We start from the raw sequence: 25,162 nt of genomic DNA, 5'->3' as shown, positions 1-25,162 counted from the left end.
TTGAGCCCCCATGGCACCTCTGGCATTACTCTGCTCCCTGTATACATATTTACATACATAAATACAAATATATGTATATACCTTTGTGTGTGTGTGTGTGTGTGTGTGTGTGTGTGTGTGTGTGTGTGGAGAGAGAGAGAGGAGGGGAGGGGAAGATGAATGGAGTTTGGGAGCTATTACAAATATTAAACTTTGCAAAAGTTTGTTAAAATGCTCCATAACCATCAGTTCACATTGCTGGAGAGGGAGGAAAAAGATCTTTTTTCAACTTCCTCAGAAGATCCAGTAAATGCTTGCAATGGGAAAAAGCAAGAGTCAGCATTTTGCCCATGGGCCCCTCCCAGGGCCTGGCGCTTTAAACTCTGCTGCTCCAGGCTTAGGATTGGCCATCTTCCCCCCCCCCCCAACCCCCTCCTTCACTCCCCCTACCTCGGAGAGGTCAGAGCACAAAGCTGACCAAAAAAAAAAAAAGATACCACACATCCAAGATGTGTAGCAAATAGAGCTCACCCCCCCCCCATTTTGTCCTTATCTGGAGGATAAGGGGCTGACCCCCCAAAACCAGATTCCAAAATCTGCTAACATTGACTGACAACAGACATTACAATTCAACAGGACTAGAGATAAAGTTGGTTGAGCAATGTGAGCAATTTTATTCTTCTCTCTTTTTACCTCCCCCTGTCCCTCCCACCACATTTCACCCCCACCTCCACCAAACAAACCCCCCTAGTATGGCACAATCTGAGTAAATTCATGTCTCAGCTGCCCAGGTCACACACAAGGCAAGGACAGCTCCCAGCTGCCAAGTTGTGATGTTTGCATGAGTCCACTCCCTGGTTAAACTCAATTTCTGGGCCACCCCTCATTCTGAGAAGCAAAACCTAAATCTTCTCATTCTGACTGGTTAAAGACCCTTTTTTTTTCCTCCCACTGACAACTTGAGGATTACAAGTGGGCATAGCCCTACATTTTCATCTTTGGTTCCCAAATGCTAACTTTTGGAATTTTCTTAGTTGTAGGGTCTTTAATTCGTAACCTATACTTTGCTGTCTTCTGAGAGATCAGCGCTGTCCTCGATTAATCCAGATATTTAGAGACTGAAGGAACAAATGCCATTTGTCCAATGTCTGCCCCCCCCCCATCTAACTTTGATGATTCTTGCTGGTCCAAAACAACCTTGATGAGTTATCCGCTTCAGAAATGGGAATGCCACATTGTATCCCCTGCCCTTCAAAGACAAATAAGGAAAATGAAGCAACACAGCAAAGATGTCAGGAAAGAAGAAATCTTTCCTCCTGCGGCAAAGCTTGGGTTTAGAAAGTTCCACTGGGGACGTTTCTGGTTTGCTTTGATCTTTTATGAGTAGAAGAATTTTCGAAGAGAGATCAATGGAACTTAACGGGAAGCTGACTTTGGGGGTGATCTTTAAAACCTATTGGAAGACTGGAGGGACTTTTCTCAAGAAGTTCCCCAAACTTTTTCCTAGTCTGCTACAGACCCTTCCTTCCCCTCCCCCTCTTCCACCAGTCGACCCACCACATCTGGTTTCACTCAAATCTCCACTGCATCCTCTCTCTCTCTCTCTCTCTCTCTCTCTCTCTCTCTCTCTCTCTCTCTCTCTCTCTCTCTCTCTCCTTTTCTCTTCTACTATTCAACTATTTCTCTCTATTTCTCTAACTTTCTCTTCTATTCAACTATTCTCTCTCTCACTCTCACTATCTCTCTGTCTCTGTCTCTGTCTCTCTCTCACTAATTCCCCGTTTCTTACCTCCTCCTCCTCCTCCTCCTCCCCCTTGGTCTCAACCCCTTCCTCCTCGCCCCCTAAAACACGCATCTCCGCTAAGGACCCCCTCCTCCTGCTCCCGTCGCCCCTCCTCCTGCAGCCCCTCTCCCGGCTCCCGGAGCAGCGGCCCCCGGGGCTTCCTTACCGGAGGGAGCGGCGGCCGGGGCTGCCCCCGCGGCCTGGATGCCGGGGCCCCAGGGGCCGGGCGCCAGCCTCCCCAGGAGCAGGACCCAGCGCAGCAGGTGACGCCAGGCAGCGGCGGCCGGCCGGGGGACCCGCATTCCGGGGCTGGCTCCGCCGGGGGTCCGGGCGGGCGGGCGGAGGGACGGACGGAGGGCGCGGAGCGGGGCTGGAGATGCCGTGCGCCCTTCCCGGACCGGGACCGAGTGATGCCTCCTAGGGAAGGGAGGGAGGGGACTGAGGAGGGGAGAAGAGGGGCAGGGAGGCGGGAGGGGAGGAGGAGGAGGAGGAGGAGGAGGAGGGGGAAGAAAGGAGGATCGAGAAAGGGGGAGAGGAGGAGAGAAAGTGTGACCGATGGAGAGAGGGAGGGGAAGCGATGGGGGGTGGGCCCAGGCGGGGGGCCAGAGTCGAGGGCAGGGCTGGCCGCCCCGGGGGAGCAGGGCAGGGGTGCGCGGGGGGACCTGAGCGCCCGCCCCCTCCCCTCCTCTCCCCCTCTGCCCCCCTCCGCGGCCGGGCCCGGAGCCCCAGACGCTGCGTCACGGCCGGCCGGGCTGGCGCTGGCGGGGAGAAGCGCGGCGGAGCTCCGTGCACCCTCCCCCGGGGGATGCTGACGGGGCAGTGCGGCCCGGGCCGGCCCCCGCGCGCCCCGCCGCTCCCACGTGGACACCCAGCCCCCTCCGGCCCCCTCGGGGACCTCCCCCCAACCTCCGCCTGCGAGGGGAACCTCACCCACTCCTCTACTCCGCCCACCGCCCCATCTTTTGGAATGCGGAAAAGGGGAGGGGGTACGGATGGTTCTCTCCCAGGGACGGGACCCGGGTGTTGGGGCTTGCTGTGGAGTCGTTTCTCCGAAATGTGAGCCTCTCGGTGGCCCCATTTGGGGTCTTCTCGACAAAGAGACCGAAGTGGCCTGCCATTCCTTTCCTAGATCGATTTACAGAGGAGGAAACCGAGGCAACGAAATTAAGTGACTTGTGCAGGGTCCATCATGTCAGGGTCCGAAATCCACTTAAACTCAGGAAGATGAGTCCCGACGGCTTCTGCCCTTTGCTGCAGGAAGGCAGACAAATGGGGGGGGGGGGGGAGTTCTTTTCAAATGGCCATTTGTTTCTTGATTTCATATTTGCATAACCCTTATTATACACACAGAGACCAATATGGTACAAATGTGTTCCCATTTTCTTCTATCGAATCCACCTCCTCACCAGAAACCTGGAAAATTCTCCAGTGGACACCCCTAAGCTGATACAACACCTTCTTGCAAGCAGTTGGCTCTAGAGAATGATAAAACTCATGATCCATGGCCCCACCTATAGGTGTTCACTCCAGAGTGAACCTTAGAACCTCCATCTATATTCAAGTCCAGGTCCTTCCTAAACCAAATGAATATAGTCTGGTCACAAATTTGGGTAAGATTTATCTGAGCACTTGGAATTTTAAATTAAACCAGGAGCAAGGAAACAATTCCTCCAATTCATGCCCCCCCAAAAAAGTGGACACGGTGGCATGTAGCACCTCTTTCAATCTGATCCCCAGAGAATGACTAACCCCAAATTAAACTTAATTTAATTGTCCATATCCCTCCAAAACCATACCTCACAAGGTTCTACTAAGCTAAGGTAAGAGCCTTTAAATGAAATGACAGAAGGAAAGAAGTCACAAAACATTCCACTCATGAATTTGGAGGAATACAAATAAATACTTCAAGACAAAAAGTTGATATCACATGGAGGACTCATATGTAAGGAACATGTAGACACAACACACATATAGAAGGGCAAGGTAGCTAGGTGAGGTAGAGTATAGAGTGCTGGTCCTGGAGTCAGAAGGACCTGACTTCAATTCCAGCCTCAGATATTTAGTAGATGTGTGACCCTGAACAAGTCATTTCATCTTGCTTGCCTCAGTTTCCTCTTTGTAAAGTGATCTGGAGAAAGAATTAACAAAGCATTTCAGCTTCTTTGCCAAGAAAACCCCAAATGAGTCATGAAGAGTTAGACATAATAGAGGGCAAATCCTATCCCTAGGGCTTCACTGATGAGTCTCTTATGTCTTCTAGTGATGTTATGGGACAAATCATGAGTTTTTTTCCTGCTGCTTTCATAATCCTCTGATGGATACCAAGCTGTTATAGTCTCTGCCAGATGCTAACTCTACAGGAGACTGTTATGTTGGAAGCTGTTCTACCACCCCAACTTCTGATTCAGCCAAAACTTTTGGCGAACTCTTCCTCAAGGGAATGATGGGTAATGCCTTTTTCCTTTAGCTTAAAGTCAGAATTTTTTTCTTATTTTTGCTCTTTAAGGAAAAACCCAATTTCTTTTGTGCTCTTTGTTACAAGGGATGGTTCACTGGGTAGGAAAAAGAAGAGGGATACAAATATGATGGGAGTGGAGTGGAGAGAGAAAGATAACAGTCATTTCTCAAAGTCAGAATCAGAAATCCTTGCCTAGGACCAGCAAAATCCTTCCCCTCATGTTCTTCTCTCTTATTCCTCAGTGTTTTGGATATGAACTCTTTCTTCTCCTCCTAATCATTGAATAATAGATTAAAAGCTGGATGGGAGCTTGGATACCATATAACTCATCTCTCTCCTTTTATAGGTAAGGAAACTGAGACCCAGAGAGGTCATATGACTTGCTTAAAGTCACATAGGTAGTGATAGAGCTGATGCATTGGGCTTGGAGTCAGGAACTCATCTTCATGAATTCAAAATGGCCTCAGACTCTTACTATCTGTGTGACCTTGGGCTAGTCACTTAATCCTGTCTGCCTCAATTTCCTCATCTATAAAATAAGCCAGAAAAGAAAATGGCAAACCATTTTAGTATCTGTGCACCAAGAAAATCCCAATGGGGTCACAAAGAACTAGACTGAAAAATCAACAACAGCAGCCTCTGATTTAGAGTCAGGGTTCTTTCCACAAAGCAGAGAATCTCCAATCTTCAACAAAGAACTGGGTTTTCCCAGTCAGTTCTAGAGTTTAGTCTTTGCTTTGAAGTCAATTACCTAATCATTGAAATCACCCCCAATCTAGCTCATGGTGAGCATATGCCTCTCAATTTTATTCTCTGAAAAATATAATGTAAACCAAATAATAGTTATTTCCCTACAATTAATAAATAGCTCTGGAGTTTGGATTCTTGGTGATCTAAAAACACCCCTGACCTCAAAAAGCTTACATTTTATTGGGGGACTACAGCATATATATATAGTTAAGTAAATAAAAAGGAATTTGAGAAGGGAGAGAACACTAATGACTTCACAGATCAGGGAAGGCTTCACAGAGGAAATGTGTTTGAGAAAGAAGAATTCTGAAAGTCAAAGGTAAGCTGGGAATACATTTGAGGTATGAATAGCATCTGTGAATTAACAAAGGTGGGAGATTGAAGCTCCAGATGGAAAACAGCTAATGATCCAGTTTGATGGAATCTAGAGTACTTGAAACAGAGTGATATTTGGGCAGATAGGTGGTACAGTGGATAGCGTACCTGCCCTGGAGTCAGGAGGACCTGAATTTAAACCTAGCCTCAGATAACACTTGCTAGCTGTATGACCCTGGACAAGTCACCTAACTCCAACTGACTCACAAGAGTGATAAAAAAATAAAGTTGGAAATGTGGATTGGAAGCCAGATTGTGGTTCCAACCAGTCTGTGTTTATATTTTATGCTGGGGTAATAGTAGACTACGGCAGCTTTTAAATAAGTGAATGATGTTCCTTAGGGATAGGATTTTAGCAAAAGGTTGGACAAGGGATTGAAGAGGAGAGAGAGTGGAAGTATATAGTATTAGGAGGATACAGTGTCTTTGTGAGTAGAGAGAAGATGGGTGCAAGAAGTGTTACACTGGGAGAAGTGATAAGAATTAGTCATTATTCTAATATAAAGGAAGAGGGAAGAGGAATGTATTTTTTTCTTATTTAGTATTTTATTTTTTCCTAGTTACATGTAAAAACATTAACTTTTAAAACTTTGAATTCCAAATGTTCTCCATTCCTCCCTCTCTATTTCCCATCTTGAGAAAGCAAGCAATTTGATATAGGCTATACATGAGTAGTAATGCAAAATATTTCCATAATAGTCACATTGGGAAAGAAAACACAGACCCCCCCCCCCAAAAAAGAAACCTCAAGAAAAATAAAGTAAAAAAAAAGTATGCTTCAATCTGTATTCAGGCACCACCAACTTTTTCTCTAGGGATGGATATCATTGTAAGAGAAATGTATTACTCCAAACTTATGAAATTGTGTGTCTAGGAAGATGGTAGTATGTTCCATAGCAAAAAAGAAAATTAAGTTGGGGGGGGGGCGATCCTGAGTTCTTTTTTTGGACCTTCTAAGTTTGTAATAATGATAGGTCATCCAGGCAGAGATATACATATAGTTGGTGATGCAGAACTAGAATCTCAGGTAAGTACAGAACAAGATATATGGATTTGGGAATCATCTATATAAAGATGATCATGGACACTGTGGTCTTGATGAAAACATTAAGGGAGAGAGAAAAGAAAAGAAATATGGAGCCTTAAGGATATTTGGGAAAAGGAGGAGGAGGAGGAGGAGAAGGAGAAGAGAGTGAATTGGGTCAGAGAAGCCAGAAAGAAGAGATTTGGGGGGGGTAGAGAAAAATAGGGAGGTGGTCAACAGTGTCAAAGCTACACTAAATCAAGGAAGTTCTTTGTCACTGGATTAGCTAGATGGTGCAGTGGATAGAGCACTGGTCTTGAAGTCAGGACAGTAATTCAAATCCAAACTCAGACACTTGACACTTACTAGCTGTGTAATGGGCAAGTCACTTAACCCTGACTTAAACCCTGGCATCCAGGGCCATCTCCAGTTCTTCTGTTCTATATCTGGCCACTGAACCCAGATGACTCTGGAGGAGAAAGTGGAGCTGGTAACTCAGCATGGCACCCCCTCATCCAAATCCAATTCACGTGTTTGTCATGATAACCCCTCTCTAATGTCATGGTCTTCAAGAATAAAGTACAAAAACATTATTATTATTATTATTATTATTATTATTATTATTATTAATAATAATAATAATTAAAAGATAACTTCTGGGTAAGTAAAGGCTTCCAGATGGCACAATAGATAGAAACAGAAAGACCTGAGTTCAAATCTACACTCACTAGTTGTGAGACTCTGGCCATTTCACAACTTCCTTCAGGCTCAGTTCCCTCATCTGTAAAATAGGGGTAATAATTAAATCTCCTAGGGTTGTTATGAGGAAAAAGTGAGATTATATATCTGTAAACTACATTGTAAACCTTAAAGCTACACAAATGCTAACTTATTAACTCAAGAGAGCACTGTATCAGCAGAAGTAAAGGGAGACATGGAAGCCATTTTGTAGAAGTGGAATAGTGGATAGGTGATAAGGAAATGGAGGCAATATGAATATGTGATTCCTTTGGGTTTGTCTGTAAAAAGGAAGGTGTAATTTAGGATAAGAGCTTGAGGGAATAGAAGGGCCAAATAAAGGTTATTTGAGGGTAGCATCCCATTGGGAATTCATAAAGAGGGGTCTTCTCTCCCATTCCCAATACTCACTTCAGAGCATGCTTGAAGATCATCTTATTCTTTCTAGTTCACCATTGTGGGCTCATTTATTTGATTGCTGAGGTCTATCCTTCATACTGACCCTGAGATGTAAAGATGACTCTAGTTCCAGAGGATTAGTGAGAAATATAGGGGATTGGGCAGGGGGAAGGACTTGGAGGCTGAAAAGAGAAAAGATACAGTTTGTATTGTCATCTCTGCGCATATATAGACACATGTGTGATGCGTACATATATATTTCATGTATTTGTACTAAATGGATGTATGCGGATTGTTTTTCTCCTGAGTCTGGTCTCATATTACCCTAAACAGATTTTCAACTGGTTTCAAAATATCCAAAACAGAACTCCTCATCTTTTTCCCCAAATATACTCTTCTTCCAAATTTCCTATGACTATTAAGGGCACCACCATTCTCTCAGATACTCCAGTTGGCAACCTCACTGTCATTCTCAACTTTCCCCTCTTTTTTACACTCTCTAATCAGCTGCCAAATCTTGGACATTTTCACCTTGATAGCATATTTCATACGTACATCTTTCTTTCTACTTTAACCCTAGGTCAGGGTTTCATTACTTTTCACTTAGACTATTGCCAGAGCCTTCTAATTGAGCTTCCTGCCTAATTTTTACCACAACCTCTCCTCCACACAACTGTTAAATTGATTTTCTTAAAGCATAGATTTGATACTGTATTGTCCTTCTTTTCCTCTAAATCCTTCCTCCACCTCCCTTCAGACACACATGAGACTCAAATGGCATCCTAGTACCAATAGGATCAAATATAAAGTATTTTATTGTGCATTCAAAGCTCTTGATAATCTGGTTCCTTGTTTATCTTTCCAGTCTTCATATACTTTTGGGTTTGGGGGGGATTTTTCTGGTTTCTATTACAAGGCAATGGGGTTAAGTGACTTGCCCAAGGTCACATAGCTAGGTAATTATTAAGTATCTGAGGCCACATTTGAGCTCAGGTACTCCTGACATAGTGCTCTATCCACTATGCCACCTAGCTGCCCTCCAGTCTTCATATACTTTTTTAAAATTTTAATTTATTTTTTTCATTTTTTCAAATATTCAAATATTCATGATTTATTTTATATTCAATAATTTTGTTATAAGAGTAAACATAACCCCCCCCAAGAAGATGAGAAACATCAAGATTAGTGAGAGAGAGGAAAAAAATGTACTTCAGACTGTGTTCAGATTCCAATGGCTTTATCTCTGGGGTGAGTTGCTTTCTTATTTTTCTTTTTTTTCTATAATTTTTTTTTTGCAAGGCAATGCAGTCAAGTGGGTTGCCTAAGGCCACATAGCTAGGTAATTATTAAATGTCTGAGGACTGATTTGAACTCAGGTACTCCTGACTCCAGGGCTGGTGCTCTATCCACTGTGGCACCTAGCCACCCTGAGTTGCTTTCTTTATAAAAAATCTACCAGAGAAGTTGCTTCAATATTTTCCCCACAGTTGCTATTACTAGCTGTATTTCCCTCCACTCTATTTCTCCCCACTCTCATATATTCTATTCTCTTTCTCCTTTCATCCTGGCCCTGTCCAAAAGTGTGTTGTATCTGAGTACCCTCTCCCACAATCTTCCCTCTCTTCTATCACCTATTCCCCCTTCCCTCCCCCCATTCCCCCTTATCCCATCCCTTTAATCTCATTTTTTCCTAGGGTAAGATAGATTTCTGTACCCTATTAAGTGTGTATGTTATTTCCTCTCTGAGCCATTTCTGATGAGAATGAAGGTTCACTCATTCCCCCTTGCCTTCCCCCTTTCCATTCCATTGAAAAAGCTTTTCCTTGACTCTCTTATAAACAGCTCTTATAAATGAGAAAGTTCATATGAGTTGTCAATATCTTCTTCCCATGCAGGAATACAAACAGTTCAACATCATTAAGTTCCTCATAGTTAGTCCTTCTTATCCTCCCCATCTATGTTTCACCAGAGTCCTGTACTTAAAGATCAAAATTTCTATTCAATTCTGGTTGTTTCTTTCTCTTTTTTTTTTTTTTTGCAAGGCAAATGGGGTTAGGTGGCTTGCTCAAGGCCACACAGCTAGATAATTATTAAGTGTCTGAGACCGGATTTGAACCCAGGTACTCCTGACTCCAGGACCGGTGCTTTATCCACTGCACCACCTAGCCACCCCTGATTCTGGTTGTTTCAATAGTAAAGTTTGAAAGTCCCCTGTTTCATTGAAAGTCCATATTTTCCTCTGAAAGAGGATGCTTACTTTTGTTGGATAGTTGATTCTCAGTTGTAAACCAAGATCTTTTGCTTTCCAAAAATATCATATTCCAATCCCTATGAACCCTTAATGTAGATGCTGCCAGATCCTGTGTAATCCTGAATATGGAGCCTTGGTAGTTGAGTTGTTTCTTTCTGGCAGCTTTTAGAATTTTCTCTTTGATTTGGGAGTTTTGGAATTTGATTATAATATTCCTGGAAGCTTTTCTTTTGGGATCTCTTTCAGGAGGTGACCAGTGAATGCCCTGAATTTCTATTTTAAACTCTGCTTCTAGGATCTCAGGGCAATTTTGCTGTATTATTTCTTGAAAAAATGAAGTCTAGGCTCTTTTCCTGGTCGTGACTTTCAGGTAGCCCAATAATTTTCAAATTATTCCTTTTGGATCTGTTTTTTTTTTTTAGGTTTTTGCAAGGCAAATGGTGTTAAGTGGCTTGCCCAAGGCCACACAGCTAGGTAATTATTAAGTGTCTGAAGCCAGATTTGAACCCAGGTAACTCCTGACTTCAGGGCCAGTGCTTTATCCACTACGCCACCTAGCCACCATTTTGGATCTGTTTTTGAGGTCAGTTGTTTTTCCATTGAGATGTCATATTTTCTTCTAATTTTTTACTTTTGGGGAAGAGTTTTATTTCTTCCTGATTTCTTGCAAAGTTATCAGCTTCCTTTAGTTCCATTTTGCATTTGAAGGAGTTATTTTCTTCAGTGAGCCTTTTTATCTCCTTTTCTAGCTGGCCAATTCTGTTTTATTAAGGCATTCTTCTCCCCATTTGCCTTTTGTTTGCTTTTTTCATTTGACCTAAATTTGTTTTTAACATATTATTTTCTTCAGTATTTTTTTGTATTTCTTTCACCAAGATGTTCATTTGGTTTTCATGATTTTTCTATATCGCTCTCATTTCTCCTCCCAATTTTTCCTCTACCTCCCTCAATTGCTTTTCAAAGTCTTTTTATGAGCTCATCCATAATCTGAGCCCATTTTCTATTTATCTTGGAGGTTTTGGATATGGAAGCTTCTATTTTGTCATCATTTGAGTATGTGTTTTGATCTTCCATGAGACTAAAGTAATTCCCTATGGTCAGATTCTTCTTTTTCTGTTGTTTACTCATTTCCTCCACCCAAGACTAATTTACAGCACTTCCAAGGCTTTGGGGATTTGGGGGGGGTGACTCCCCATTGGGACCTTTATTCCTCCAAGGTCTTATGCTCTCTTGCCTGTGCTTTGATATGTAAATGACCATAGCACTACCCTCTGCCCTGAAGCTATAAGGAAGGGCCCTGCTAGGCTATCTTAGTATGGAAGCCCAAACTGCAACTAGGATATGCTATGTGTGTGGGCAAACAGCAGAGTCCAGCCCCCAAGGAGAACAGAAATATTTCTACCTTCTCCCCTGGCCCCCTGACCATCTGTGGGCTGTGCTTTGGAGGTGCAGGCTGATTTCTCCCAATTCTCACTGCAGGTTCTATGGCCGGTGCTCTTCATTACATGCTCATTCTCCTTCGTATAGTTTTGTACCTTCATGCACTCTATGCTTCATCCAAATTATCCTAGTTAAGGTCTGTGTTCCAAAAAGAGATTTAAAAAAACAGGAAAAGAATCTATTTGTTGAAGATTTATAGTTCTTTTCTTGTGGAAAAGAATTGGGATTTGAGGGGATACCCATCAATTGGGGAATAGATGAACAATTTGTGCTATGTCCCTGTGACAGAATACTATTCTGCTATAAGAAGTGATGAACAAGATGTTCTCAGAAAAACCTGGAAAGATCTGTATGAGGTAATGTAAAGTGAAATGTACTGTGCATGAAGTAATAGCAATATTGAAAGATGATTAGTTGTGAATGACTTATTTATTCTCAACAATACAATGAAACAAGACAGCTCTAAAGGATTTATGATGAAAAATGCTATCCATCCCCAGAAGAAGAACTGACAGAATACAGATCGAAACATTTGTTTTACTTTATTTTTCCAGAAATTTTTTTTTTTGGTCCTTGTCTTCTTTTACAACATAACTATTACAGAAATGTTTTGCATGAGTATGCAATGTATAATCTGTATCAAATTGCTTTCCTTCTCAGTTAGGGGTGTGGTGGGAGGCAGAAAGAAGAGAATTTGGAACTACAAGTTTTAAAAATGAATGTTAAAAATTTTATATGTAACTAGGAGAAATAAAATAATAAATAAAAACAAAAAACATAATATAAAGTAGCTTGTATTTTATGCTGCAGGAAATTGTCATTGAAAATTTTTAAGCAAGGAAATGACATTTTCAGTCATTTTCATTAAAATAATATTTTTGCATAGTATATGTAAGGAATAAATTATAAATAGAAGTATTAGTCAGGAAAATCAGTTAAGAAACTGCTGCAGTGGTCAAAGCAAAAGGTGATATGGCAAGAACTGGGATTTTGACAATGTGAATAGAGAAGAATTAGCAGCTGTAAACAGTATTATAAAAGTGTAATCAACTTTTGGATTTTTAATATTTAAATAATCATAGATAAGAAAAGTAAAATTTTTTTGGTTTATTGTTTGGTTCTCTAAATGTCTGAATTGCACAGGATAAAAATTTGTATGTTTTTCTTCTAGTTCTTTTATATAGCCTTTCCATTTGAGTGTAGGCATTGAAATGTTTCATAAATATTTTTAGCTAACCTTTCTTCCTGTCCCCATCTTGAATATATAATATAAATATCTTAAGAAATACAATCATATAGTAGCCATCCATTATACATTTGCACTGAAGAAATTTTTTTTATTAATTACTTGACCTATGAAGGTGCCATAGAGCTTTGTTACTATGTGTGATTCATTTCATTGACATTAATTCTGTTAATATTTTAAATGAAATTTCTTCATTTTCCCAATTGCCATTGCCTTCCCTCTCAAACTATCTTTAGCTACTTTACATTTATTCTGCATATACATTCATTCACATGCACAGTTTTTGTTTTGTTTTTCTGTCTCTGCTATTGGAAATGTTAAACAGTTACATAAATGTGGAGATTGTGTTGTATTGTTTTACTTTTAGTATCTATCCCCCTGGTGCCTTGAACTACATTTTGCATGTGATAGATACTTAATAATTACTCAATGATTGATTGAATAGAGGAGGGTTTACATGGTAATATATGTCCCTAAAGAATATCAATTTTGGTACAAAAGAAGGTGGCCTAGTCCTAACAGATCTAAAATTATATTATAAAGCATCAGTCATCAAAACTGTCTGGTATTGGCTAAGAAGTAGAGTGGTGGATCAGTGGAAAAGATAAAAACAGTTGGGAAAATTGGAAGTTAGTATGGAAGAAACTTAGATTAGACCAGCACCTCACACCCTATACCAAGATAAGATCCAAATGGATACAGGATCTAGATATAAAAAACAATATTATAAGCAAACTAGGAGAACAAGGAATAGTTTACCTATCAGATCTATGGAAAGGGAAGCAGTTTATGACTAAGGAAGACATGGAGAACATCATTAAAAACACAGTAGATAGTTTTGATTACATTAAATTAAAAAGCTTTTGCACAGACAAAACCACTGTAATCAAGATCAAAAGAAATGTAGTAAATTGGGAAACAATTTTTACAAATACCAATTTCTGACAAAGGACTCATTTCTAAAATATATAGAGAACTAAGTAAAATTTATAAAAAAAAATTCCCCAATTGACAAATGGTCAAAGAGGCAATTTGTGGCAATATGTGGAGGCAATTTACAGAGGAGGAAATCAAAGCTATTCATAATCATATTGGAGAAATGCAAATTAAAGCATCTCTGAGGTACCACCTCACACCTCTCAGACTGGCCAATATGACCAGAAAGGACAATGATCAATGTTGGAAGGGATGTGGGAAATATGGCACACTAATACATTTTTAGTGGAGCTGTGAACTCATCCAACCTTTCTGGAGAGCAATTTGGAATCACACCCAAAGGACAACAATGTGCATACCCTTTGATCCAGCAATACCACTACTGGGTCTATACCCTGAAGAGATGATGAAAGAGGGTAAAAACATCACTTGTACAAAAATATTCATAGCAGCCCTGTTTGTGGTGGCAAAGAATTGGAAATCAAGTCAATGTCTATCAATTGGGGAATAACTGAACAAATCGTGGTATGTGTATGTTATGGAACACTATTGTTCTATTAGAAACCTGATGCTGAGCAAGATGAGCAGAACCAGAAGAACATTGTACACCATAACAGCAACTTGGTGTTGATGATCAACCTTAATGGACTTGCTCATTTCATAATTGCAACAATCAGGGACAATTTTGAGGTATCTACGATGGAGAATACCATCTATATCCAGAGAAAGAATTGTGGAGTTTGATCAAAGATCAAAGACTATTACCTTTAATTTTTTAAAATGGTATCTTATTATATAATCTTGCTATTTCTTATATTTTATTTTTTCTTAAGGATATGATTTCTCTCTCAACATATTCAGTTTACAGCAATGTACAGCATGCAAAGAATATAAAGACTAACAGACTGCCTTCTATGGAGGTGGGGGGAGGGAAGTGAGATTTGTGGAAAAATTGCAAAATTCAAAATTTAATAAATAAATTTATTTTAAACATTAAAAAATAAAATTAAAAAGAAAAAAGAAATAACTTTTGCAAGAAGAGATTGGGATCTAGAGTGATTTGAAGAAGAGAGATGAATCAGAAGGTTTAATAATAGTTGGTCCAAAAGGTTCTGAGAATCCACACTAGACTGTGAAAGTGGGAAGAAGAGGCCAGATATGAGAGATTCTGTGGAGAAAGAAATGGTAAGATTTGACAGCTGAAAGGATGTGTGGAATGAGGAAAAATGAAAAACTGAAGATAAACTAAGGCTATGGAATTCTGGAGAATGGTAGAGCCCTCAAAGGAAGTTCAGTTTTTAGGGGAAAGAAAATTAGTTCTGTTTTTGGCTACATTGAATTTGACATTGGCCCAAAGCAGACCAGAGTGAAAGCATTTGCCAAGAATATTTTCATTAATCAAAAATGAAAGTCAAAGGTTCAAAAGATGATCAGATACCATCATAGTTCAGACCATAAATGATGCCAATCCTTATTCCCTTGACCCACCCTTGAACCAAATTCTAGGTTCTGGGGTGAGGGTGTGGGGGGGAGATAGTTACAAAGCTGAGTAACATAGACCACTGAGTGTCAGGTTAAATTTACCCAGCTGACAAGATTGTTGTCGTAGAATTGCCAGATTGATGGTTAGATCATCGAGAGAGAGATTAGCTTTATCATACTGTCTCATAAGTTTGTCAACATAAAAATACCATACTGACACTCTGCCAGTGTCATTGTAATGCCATGGTGCCTCGATGACATGGGAATGACCTGACTGTGGCTCCTTGGTAGTCTAATTTTGCTTTTTGGTTGTTTGTGATATTTTTTCTGTGACCTGGAAGATCTGGATTTTAGCTATAATGTTCCCAGGAGTTTTCATTTTGGCATTTTTTTTCAGATAATGATCAGTGGATTCTTTCTTTTTCAGTTTTGCCTTTTAGTCCTAAGAAATCTGGACAGTTTTCTCTTAAGATATCTTGGAATATGTTGTCTAGGCTCTTTTGGGCAGGGAGAGGAATGATAGCTTTCAGGTAGCTCAATAATTCTTAAATTTTCTTTCATTTTCACTATGAGATACATTATATCTTCAGTTTTTTTAAATCTTTGGACTTCATTTTCTTTCTGTTTTATAAAACCATTGTCTTCTATTTCATCTGCTCTAATTTTCAAGAAGTTTATCAGTTGGGCAAGGTTTTGTGCTTCTTATGTTAAACCATTAATTCCTTTTTTCAATTCTTTGTTAGCTCTCATCTCTTCTCTAATTTTTTTCCTCAAGCACTTTCATTCCATTTGTAAAACAATTTTTTGACTCTTAAGTCATCTCTTCCAGGAATTCTAGTTGAGTTTGTGCCCATGCTGTGGGATTTTTTTTTAAGGTTTTGATTATAGATGTTTTATAGTAATTCTTTTCTGGGTTTGTGTCTGGAATGTCCTTGTCATTATAATAGCATTTTATGGTGGGATTCTTTTGTTTACTTATCCTTCCAGTATACTTTCTGATTTCTAACCTTATTTCAGGACTGGACTCACCACAATTCTGCCGAGAAAATCTGCTCTGGTCCTGTTGTTACATTTTGGGGAGTACTGAGTTTTGTATCATTCTAGGATCTCAAGGACAGCTTACTTGCAAGCTGCAAATGTTGCTAAAGTGATATGATCCAGGGCAAAGTCTAATTATTGTCCTGGTCTCAACTCTGCAAATTTCTGACTTGCATCTGAGCAACAGACCTGTGGGCGTGCCCTATTTGGAGTTCTAACAGACTGCTGCTGGGGAAGCTAGGTGGCACAATAGATAGAGCACTGGAATCAGGAGGACCGAATTCCAATGTGACCTCAGGCTATTAGCTTAGTCACTTAATCCTGATTGCCTAGCAACCAGGGCCATCTCCAATTGTCCTGAATCATATCATCTGGCCCCTGAATTCAGATGAATCTGGAGGAGAAACTGAGGCTGGTGACTTAGCACTCCCTCACTCAAATCCAATTCACCTGCTTGTCATGGCATCACCTCCTTGATGTCATGGTCTTTGAGAACAAAGGACAAACATCACATCTCATGTGACAGACTGCTGCTAGCTTCAGCTACTATTAACTAGTTAGAAAGTCAGCTGGTTCAGTATGACAGAACTGCAGGTTCCTCTTTGCTCTGAGATTTCTTCCCTAGTTATTTTACTGTAGGCTTCGTACTGGGCTAGAAGCTGGAACTAAGACCCTACACTTCCTAGGGTCAGAGTCGACTCCATTTGCTTCTGAACTTGCTCCTGTAAGAGTACTTAGTCTATGACTAGCAACTCCTCCTCACCCTGAAACACCATCCCTGGGTGCAAGTTTCCTCCTTGGTGTTTTCTGGAACCAAAATTGTGCAGTGAGCGACAGTTCTGTTCCTTTCATCCTATACACATTTAGGTCCCTTGGTCCTGAAACTTCTTCACTTGTGAGGTTTCTTCCTTTATGCACAGCCTCTCCCTGCCCTAGACTGTTTCACTCAGCAAACTCGTAGCCACACTCTGTTCCTAAAGTGTCTACAGATCTCTCTGATTCGCTCTGTCAACCCAGACAGAAGGAAAAAAAAAAAAAAGATTTACTCTGATTTTTATCTTGGTCTGATGAGTTTTCTAGATCCATTTGAAAGAGTTGGTGGGATAGGGTATGTATGTGTTGGGAGCTCATTCTATTTTTTTCTACTCTGCCATCTTGGCTCCCTTTCAAAATAAATTATTTTTTTAAAAAAAAAGAAGATAAGATCTCATGATCTAAAATTCTACAAAGCTGGAAGACAACCAAGAGGACTGAATTTTAAGAATGAAATTATGAAGAAACTAAGAAACAATTCTGATTATAAGGAAAAGGGAAAAGTCATTTAAAGAGATCAATTCTATCTATATCTATATATGTGGAATTTGTCATCTAATCTGAATTTTTTAAATTTTAATTTATTTCAGGCAATGGAGTTAAGTGACTTGCCCAAGGTCACACAACTAGGTAATTATTAGGTGTCCGAGGCCAAATTTGAACTCAGGCCCTCCTGACTCCAGGACTGATGCTCTATCCACTGGGTCACCTAGCTGCCCCCTCTAACCTGAATTTGAATAGATATGTATAAGAAATATTCTCAGTTCCAAATCCAGCACTGTTTCTTCAACTACTCCATTTAGCCTCTAATAACTGAAAAACCACCTGAATATTTCCCCAAGCTCTCCATACTCTTCCTCTTTGTTATTTCAATTTTTCTTTTTTCCTCTGTTGCACTTTTCTCCTCCTTTTCTTGGCTACATTATAGAAATGAAATATACTAGTTTAAATTTACTGAACTGAATGAATAAATTTAGGGGTTTCTTTCTTAATATAAATGTGATTAATGTTACATATTTCTCTAAATAAAAAAGGTAAGATCTCTTGTGATAACAGAACTGAAGACTGGGAACTAGATGATTATAGACTATGGAATGTCTAGACAAATTGTAGTATGTGAACATAATGGAATATTATAGTGCTATAAGAAATGATGTACATAAGGAATACAGAAAAGCATGAGAAGACAACATGAATTGATGCAGAGTTAAATAAGCAGAACCAGTAAAACAAAATACACAATGACTATAAGGATGGAAGGGAATAGCCACAGTAAAAAAACAATATCAAACCTAAATGCTGTGGATTATAAAGACCAAACTTTGTTCTGAAGAAGAACTATGAAAAGACACTTTTACTCCCCTTCCCAACTATAACTTAAAACATAAATACATACATACATATTTATATATATAGTTTTTGTGTATATAAACATTCATATTTATTTATATATAATGCACATTATTTTTTTCAGATAGAATATAAGCTCCTTGAGGGTGAGAACTGTTTTTTTGTTTGGTTTTTATTTTGTTTCCCCAGTGTCTGTCACATAGTAGACTGCTTAATAAATACATGTGACTGATTATCTAAACTTTATATCTCCCTCAGTGCTTAGTAGAATGCTCTGCCTTTAGTATTTGATAATAAATATTTGAGGAATTAAAGTGAAAGGAATTAACTGACTCCCATTAGGCACTAAATAGGCATGGACAGATCACCTGAAACCCTGAATGATATATATCCAGAAGGACCACAACTCTTCCCTACTCCACTCCTTAGGCATGAGTCCTATTAAGATCAGAACTATAACTCCAGCTGGCAAGGATTCTGTTAGCCCAGTGTTATCTACAATGTTATCCTTCTACATGTCCATCTCCATTCCCTCTCTTAGAAACCAAAGGCCCAGAGGGACCATAGAGATGATGTGATTGTAATTTTCTCCACATAGAGCCTGAAAGTATGCCAGAAACAATTCAGGAAGCTAGATCCTATTATGGAGTGAAAATGAAAAAGAAATCAGGATTGCTTAGCCAGAGGAAGAAAATGCTGAGGAACAATGCTTATTGTCTTCAATTCCACAGACAGTGTTGATGAGGTGAGTACTGAGCTTCCCTTTAGTTCTCTGTGGTCACAGAGAGGTGTTGTTCAGTTTAGGATGTAATGTCATTTAAACATTATTCAATTATTTTGAGTGTTGGGATGGTATTTATTTCTTGTTGTTCAGTTGTTCTCAGTCATGTGTGACTCTTCATTACTCCAATTAGGGTTTTCTTGGCAAAGAGATACTGATGTGGTTTGCTATTTCCTTCTTCACCTCATCTTATAGATGATTAAACTGAGGCAAATAGGTTACATGATTCACTCAAGGTCACATAGCTAGTAAACATCTGAAACCAGATTTGAAGTTAGAAAAATGAGTCTTTCTGACTCCAGAACCAGCACTCTATCCATTGTGATGTCTAAGTGCTCTGGTTTATATTGGAGTAAAGCTAAAAAAGGATATCTCTTACTGTCTCCTCACTTCTTCCACCTCTCCCCCATATTTCTTCTCTCTCCTTCCCTCTTCTAGTCTCTCTTCCTCTCAACATCTCTTCTGTCTCTCTTTTTATCTCTCTCCCAATCTCAACAAATTTCTATTATATACTTTTTCCTTTTATAGATTGTCACTATCATTGACAACCCCCCAATCTCCTGCTTCCCATGCATCTGCCTTCTTTTCTCTACTCCTTTTCCCTTTCTCCAGAGTTCTAAGTGCCAGCAGATCAACATGGACCTAAAGATTAGAGCAGGATTGGGCACCTAAATGTCTTGTTAATTCAGAGCATAGTAATCATCCTACCTATATTGTCTGAATAATACCATCTCTATAACTCAGTGTAAAGTATCACTGGAATTGTTAACTTTTATTTGTCTTAATACTACATTTTTCCATCAAATAAATCACCTGTAAATATTCAATATAATCAGCTTATCTATACCTAGCCTCATCCCTACGGATCTGCCTGATACTAGAGACATAGGCTATCTATGACACTTGGGTTTTCATTGAAAGGAACCTAGGTTGACCCAGCAATTCCAGTTCTAGGTCTATATCCAGAAGAAATCATAAAAAAGTGGGGAAAGTCCCACATGTTCCGAAATATTCATAGTAAATCTTCATGTAGTGGCAAGGAATTGAAAATTGAGGAGATGTCCGTAAATTGGGGAATGGCTAAACAAATTATGGTACATGAACACCTTGGAATATTTTTGTTCTATAAGAATCCCTAAATTGTTGGACTCCAGAGAAGCATGGAATGACTTATGGAATCTGATGCTGAGCGAAGGGAGCAGAACCTAGAGAACAATGTACACATTAACAAAAACATTGTGAGATGATCATCTTTAATGGAAGCAGCTCCTCTCTGCAGTTCAGAGAGCTAGGACAACCATATTAGATTGGCTATGGACTATGTTATCCCCATCCAGGGAAAGAAAAACAAAACAAAAATAAAGACAAAAAATCCCTTCAGAATCTGATGAACACTTTATAAAAATTATCTCTTATGTATGTACCTCTTTCCCTTAAACTCCTCATGTGGAAAATGTCCAATATGTAAATATGTTATCAAAAAGATGTTCATACAATGTTAACCTGACTGTTTACCACTGAGGGGAAAGGGGTGGGAATGGAGGGTGGGAGGAAATTTTGTAACTTAAAAATATACATATGTGTATGAATGAATGTTAAAAAAATAAAATAGATGAACTTTTGGGGAAAAAAGGAACCTGGGAAGCATCTTTATCCCATTTCCCCACTCCTGGTGCATAAGGTTATTTCTTCTTTATCTTTGTTTCTATTCTCTTCCTAGTCTTTCTTCTCATCAGCTTTCTCTCATCTCTTCCTCCAAGGCTCAGCAACCTCCTCAAGTTAATGACAAACAAATATAGGAAAATTAAAGAGAAATTAAAGAAAGTGCTAGAAGTAGATTAGGTTAGCCAAGAAAACAGAATACCTAGTTGGTACCTATCCTGCTATAGACAGAAGCCCCCTCAGAGTGAATGAATGAATAAATTAAAAAATAATTTATTTATTTATTATTTACCATATACCAAGCATTGTGTAATTCACAGGTAATACAAACACAAAAGGAAAGACAGTCCCAACTTTCAAAGAGCTTACATTCTAATAGAGGAAGACAACATTTATAGAAGATCTGTTTAGTCAGTTAATAAGCATTTATTAAATTTCTACTATAAGGCAAATAGTTGGCACAGGGAATAAAGTGCTGGACCAGGACTCAAATCTGACCTCAGAAACTTACTCGCTGTGTGACTCTGGGCAAGTCACTTACCCCTTTTTGCCTCAGTTTCCTCATCTGTAAAATGAGCTTGAAAAGGAATGACAAACCACTGCAGTATTTGACTTTCTATTGGGGTCATGAAGAGTAAGACATGACTGAAATGTCTGAACAACAACAAATCAGGATTGAAGGAAAGAAATATATGTAATTCAGACTGGTCTAGTAGAAAGAACCTTACATATGGGATTAAAGGGTCTGAGTTCAAGTTCAAGTTTACAATCTATTTATATATTCTCAGATCTGAATTTCTGTCTCTGTAATATCTGTGTCACCTGCCTATCAAAGTCAATAAATAGTATTTTTGCATTTTTAAATAATATTTTATTCTTCCCCTAATTACAGGAGAAAATGATTTTTATCATTCTTTTTTATTTTAATTTTGAGTTCCAAATTCTTCTCCACCCTCCCTGAGATGTTAAGCAATCTGATATAGATTATGTATGCAATCATGTAATACATCTTTCCATATTATATGAGCTTATATTTTTTAAAAAATTATGATAACTGTAACCAAGATTAAAAGAAATGTAGTAAATTGGGAAACAATATTTATGACTAGGATTTCTGACAAAGAGCTCATCTCTAAAATATACAGAAAACTGAGTCAAATTAAAAAAAAAAACAAGCCATTCCCCAATTGACAAATAGTTAAAAGATATGCAAAGGCAATTTACAGATGAGGAAATCAAAGCAATACATAGTTATGTGAAAAATTGCTCTAAATCACTAATTATTAGATAAATGCAAATTAAAACATCTCTGAGGTACAACCTCACATCTCTCAGACTGGCCAATATGACCAGAAAGGACAACGATCAATGTTGGAAGGGATGTGGGAAATCTGGGACACTAATACATTGTTGGTGGAGCTGTGAACTCATCCAATCTTTCTGGAGAGCAATTTGGAATTATGCCCCAAAGACAACAAAAATGTGCATACCCTTTGATCCAGCAATACCACTACTGGGTCTATACCTGAAGAGATAATGAAAAAGGGTAAAAAAAAAATCACCTGTACAAAAATGTTCATAGCAACCCTGTTTGTGGTGGCAAAGAAATGGAAACTGAGGGAATGTTCATCTATTGGGTAATGGCTTAACAAATTGTCATATATGTATGGGATGGAATGCTGTTATCCTATTAGAAACCAGGAGGGATGGGAATTCAGGGAAGCATGGAAAGATTTGCATGAACTGATGCTGAGTGAGATGAGCAGAACCAGAAGAACACTGTACACCCTAACAGCAACATGGGGGGGGGGGGGTGATCAACCTTAATGGACTTGCTCATACCAACAGGGCAACAATCAGGCACAATTTTGAGATATCTGTGATGGAGAGTGCCATCTGTATCCTGAGAAAGAATCATGGAGTTTGAACAAAGACCAAAGACTTTCTATGTACCTTTAATTTTTTTTAAAACTGTCTTATGCAATTCTTCTATATCTCATACTATAATGTTTCTTCCTTAAGGATATGATTTCTCTCTCACCACATTCAACTTAGGTCAATGCATATCATGGGAATGATGTAAAGACTAACAAACTGCCTTCTGTGGGGGATGGGGTGGGGGGAAGGAAACAAGATTGGAGGAAAAATTGTAAAACCCAAAATAAATAAAAACCTTTCTAAAATTAAAAAAAGTAAAATAAAATGATAAACAATTATGATAACTGTATTTAAACATAGTAGTTTTCTTGGGAATCATATGCATTTTTTATACATTTAAAAATATGAATCTGAGAAAGGCCCCTTGGGTTTCACCAGATTGCCCAAGGGATCCATGACTCAGAAGAAGTGAAGAATCCTTGGGCTAGATCATCTCTTAAAATCCTTATAGTTCCAAACCTAGAATCCTATGATCCCCAGGGACAGAGTTACCAAGGGAGAAATGGGTAACAAGAGGATGGGGACCTTGAACCTCCTTTTATATCCTTAACTTATATGGCAAATGAAGCCATCTGAGAAGTGGGGGAAGAAATAAGCATTTTTGTAATGTCTATCATGTGCATGGGGCTTTATAAATATTATCTTATTGGATCCTCATGACCCTGCAAATTGTTATATATGTTATATGATATAATATAGCACATATTTTTGTTAACAAATAAGTTGTTACATAATAATCTCCAGTTAACAGATGAGGCAAATAGAGGTTGACTTGCCCAGGGTGATACAATACCTGAAGTTCAATTTGGGCTCAAGTCTACCTGACTCCAGGCCCAGTACTCTATCCTTTGAACTGCCTAATTATTTCAAGAAGCTCACAAATCTTTTGGATTTCAGCAATTTTCAATATATATCTTTATCCTCCCCCATCAGAACTAGGGTAAAGGGCTCAGGGCATTGCTTTCCATCCCAGGAATTCTCATTTATCAGTATCTGGTTCCCATCTCCTTCCTCTCCTCTCTCTCTCTCTCTCTCTCTCTCTCTCTCTCTCTCTCTCTCTCTCTGTTTTACACACATACACACACACACACACACACACACACACACACACACAAAACACACACACAAACACACGGAACAGCCTAGTGAGCAGAAGCAACCTGCTGGCCAACTGGGGCCTCTCCCACTCTTGCCTGGAAACATTGCAGTGGCTGAGTTAGGGCCAATAGTCCCAGCCCATGACCTTGTTTGCTCCCAAGCTTGTAAGGGCAGAGAATGAGGGAGCTGGGGATGGGCTCTGTCTTGAATAGCCTTCAGGAACCTCCTTTCTCAAGTTGCCATCTGGAGACTCATTTCTCACTCTTACCTTATCTCTCTTATCTTACCTCTCTCCCCATTCCAGGACCCTGACTTTTTCCCTGTGACAGGTATGGAGAGACTTGCTTCTCTGGATCTTGGTCTTTGGATCCCTAAAACTAAACCCAGCCAATCTCACCACCTTTATCCCCAGAAGATTGTGATGTCTAGGCATCAGGGAGAGGGATGAACTTCAAATTCAGGACTTGAGTTCAAATCCTATATCAATCACTCATTATTTGTGTGACCTTGAGTATATTACTTAAAGAGGGGGTAGGATTGGATAACCTTTGAGATTCCTTCCAGATCAAGGGTCATGTGATCCTAGGTAGTACTAAGAAGTACAGGTAAATGAATTGTGGTCTTTCCCTCCAGTTGTGCCTTCCCTTCTGAGATTAATTTAGCATTTACTATCTTTGTATCTCATACATACTATGTATGTATGTATGTATGCATGCATGTACCCAGTTATTTACATACTGCATCCCTAATTAGGATATGATCTTTTTGAGGGCAATAAGAAGGAATAAGGTCAGCTCCGTGGTTTAGTGAATAAAATGTTAACCTGGAGGTAAGAAGAGTCACCTTCCTGAGTTAAAAATCTGACCTCAGAAACTTAATAGTTGTGACTCTCAGCAAGTCACTTAACCCTGTTTGCCTTGGTTTCCTCATTCATAAGCTGAAATAGAAAAGGAAATAGCAAACTACTCCAGGATCTTTCCCAAGAAAACTCAAAAAGAGTCTTGAAAAGTCAGATACAACTAAACAACAACAAAATATAGACTATAATATCATATACCAAAAATGATAGTTTGTTTTCTTTTTTGCTTTTGCTATTTTTGCTTTATTTTTTTAATTTTATTGTTATAGTTAGCATTTCTAGCCTTATATAAAATAGTAATGGTGACAATGGAATCCTTATTTTATCCTTGTTTTTATTGAAAAGGTTTCTAGCATTCAAGTCACCAACCTTATTTGTCTCAGTTTCTTCATTTTTAAAATGAGTTGGACTCATTTTAAATGACTGCAGTATCCTTTTCAAGAAAATTTCAAAATCAGATCATGAAATCAGACACATGAAATGACTGAATAACAATATTTGATTTAATAATGAAATTTATTATTGTATAAATTTCCCCTGCATCTCTGATATAAATCAAACTTTGTCATAGTGTATAATCTTTAATATTTTGTTCATGTTGTTATGCTAATATTTTATTTACTATTTTTGCATCAGTATTCCTTAACAAAATTGGTCAGTAGTTTTATTTCTCTGCTTTGTCTGTTCTTGGTTTAACTATCATGATCATATTCTACGAGAAGTTTCATATTCTACAAGAAGTTTGGTAGAATTTCTTTTCCT

General features: G+C 39.0%; 1 protein-coding gene and 1 long non-coding RNA gene across 2 annotated transcripts in view; one reads left to right on the top strand and one right to left on the bottom strand.

Moving 5' to 3' along the window:
• Nucleotides 1-2,520, bottom strand: part of MRC2 (mannose receptor C-type 2) — an 87,389-nt gene extending 84,869 nt beyond the window's left edge. The window contains exon 1 of the mRNA XM_074224423.1: nucleotides 1,929-2,520. Within this exon, the coding sequence (XP_074080524.1) occupies nucleotides 1,929-2,064 (136 nt within the window). The 5' untranslated portion in view covers nucleotides 2,065-2,520. The remainder of the gene's footprint in view (nucleotides 1-1,928) is intronic.
• On the top strand, nucleotides 1,353-25,162 carry LOC141514012 (uncharacterized). The gene is made up of 5 exons (XR_012475921.1): nucleotides 1,353-2,025; nucleotides 4,023-4,209; nucleotides 18,661-18,807; nucleotides 24,746-24,828; nucleotides 25,060-25,162. It is a non-coding gene; the product is annotated as an uncharacterized LOC141514012 (long non-coding RNA).

Source organism: Macrotis lagotis, chromosome 2 (assembly GCF_037893015.1).
Source record: "Macrotis lagotis isolate mMagLag1 chromosome 2, bilby.v1.9.chrom.fasta, whole genome shotgun sequence".
Classification (NCBI taxonomy): domain Eukaryota; kingdom Metazoa; phylum Chordata; class Mammalia; order Peramelemorphia; family Peramelidae; genus Macrotis; species Macrotis lagotis.
The sequence above is the reverse complement of the archived record's forward strand: the minus strand, read 5'-3'. Positions and strand labels throughout refer to the sequence as shown.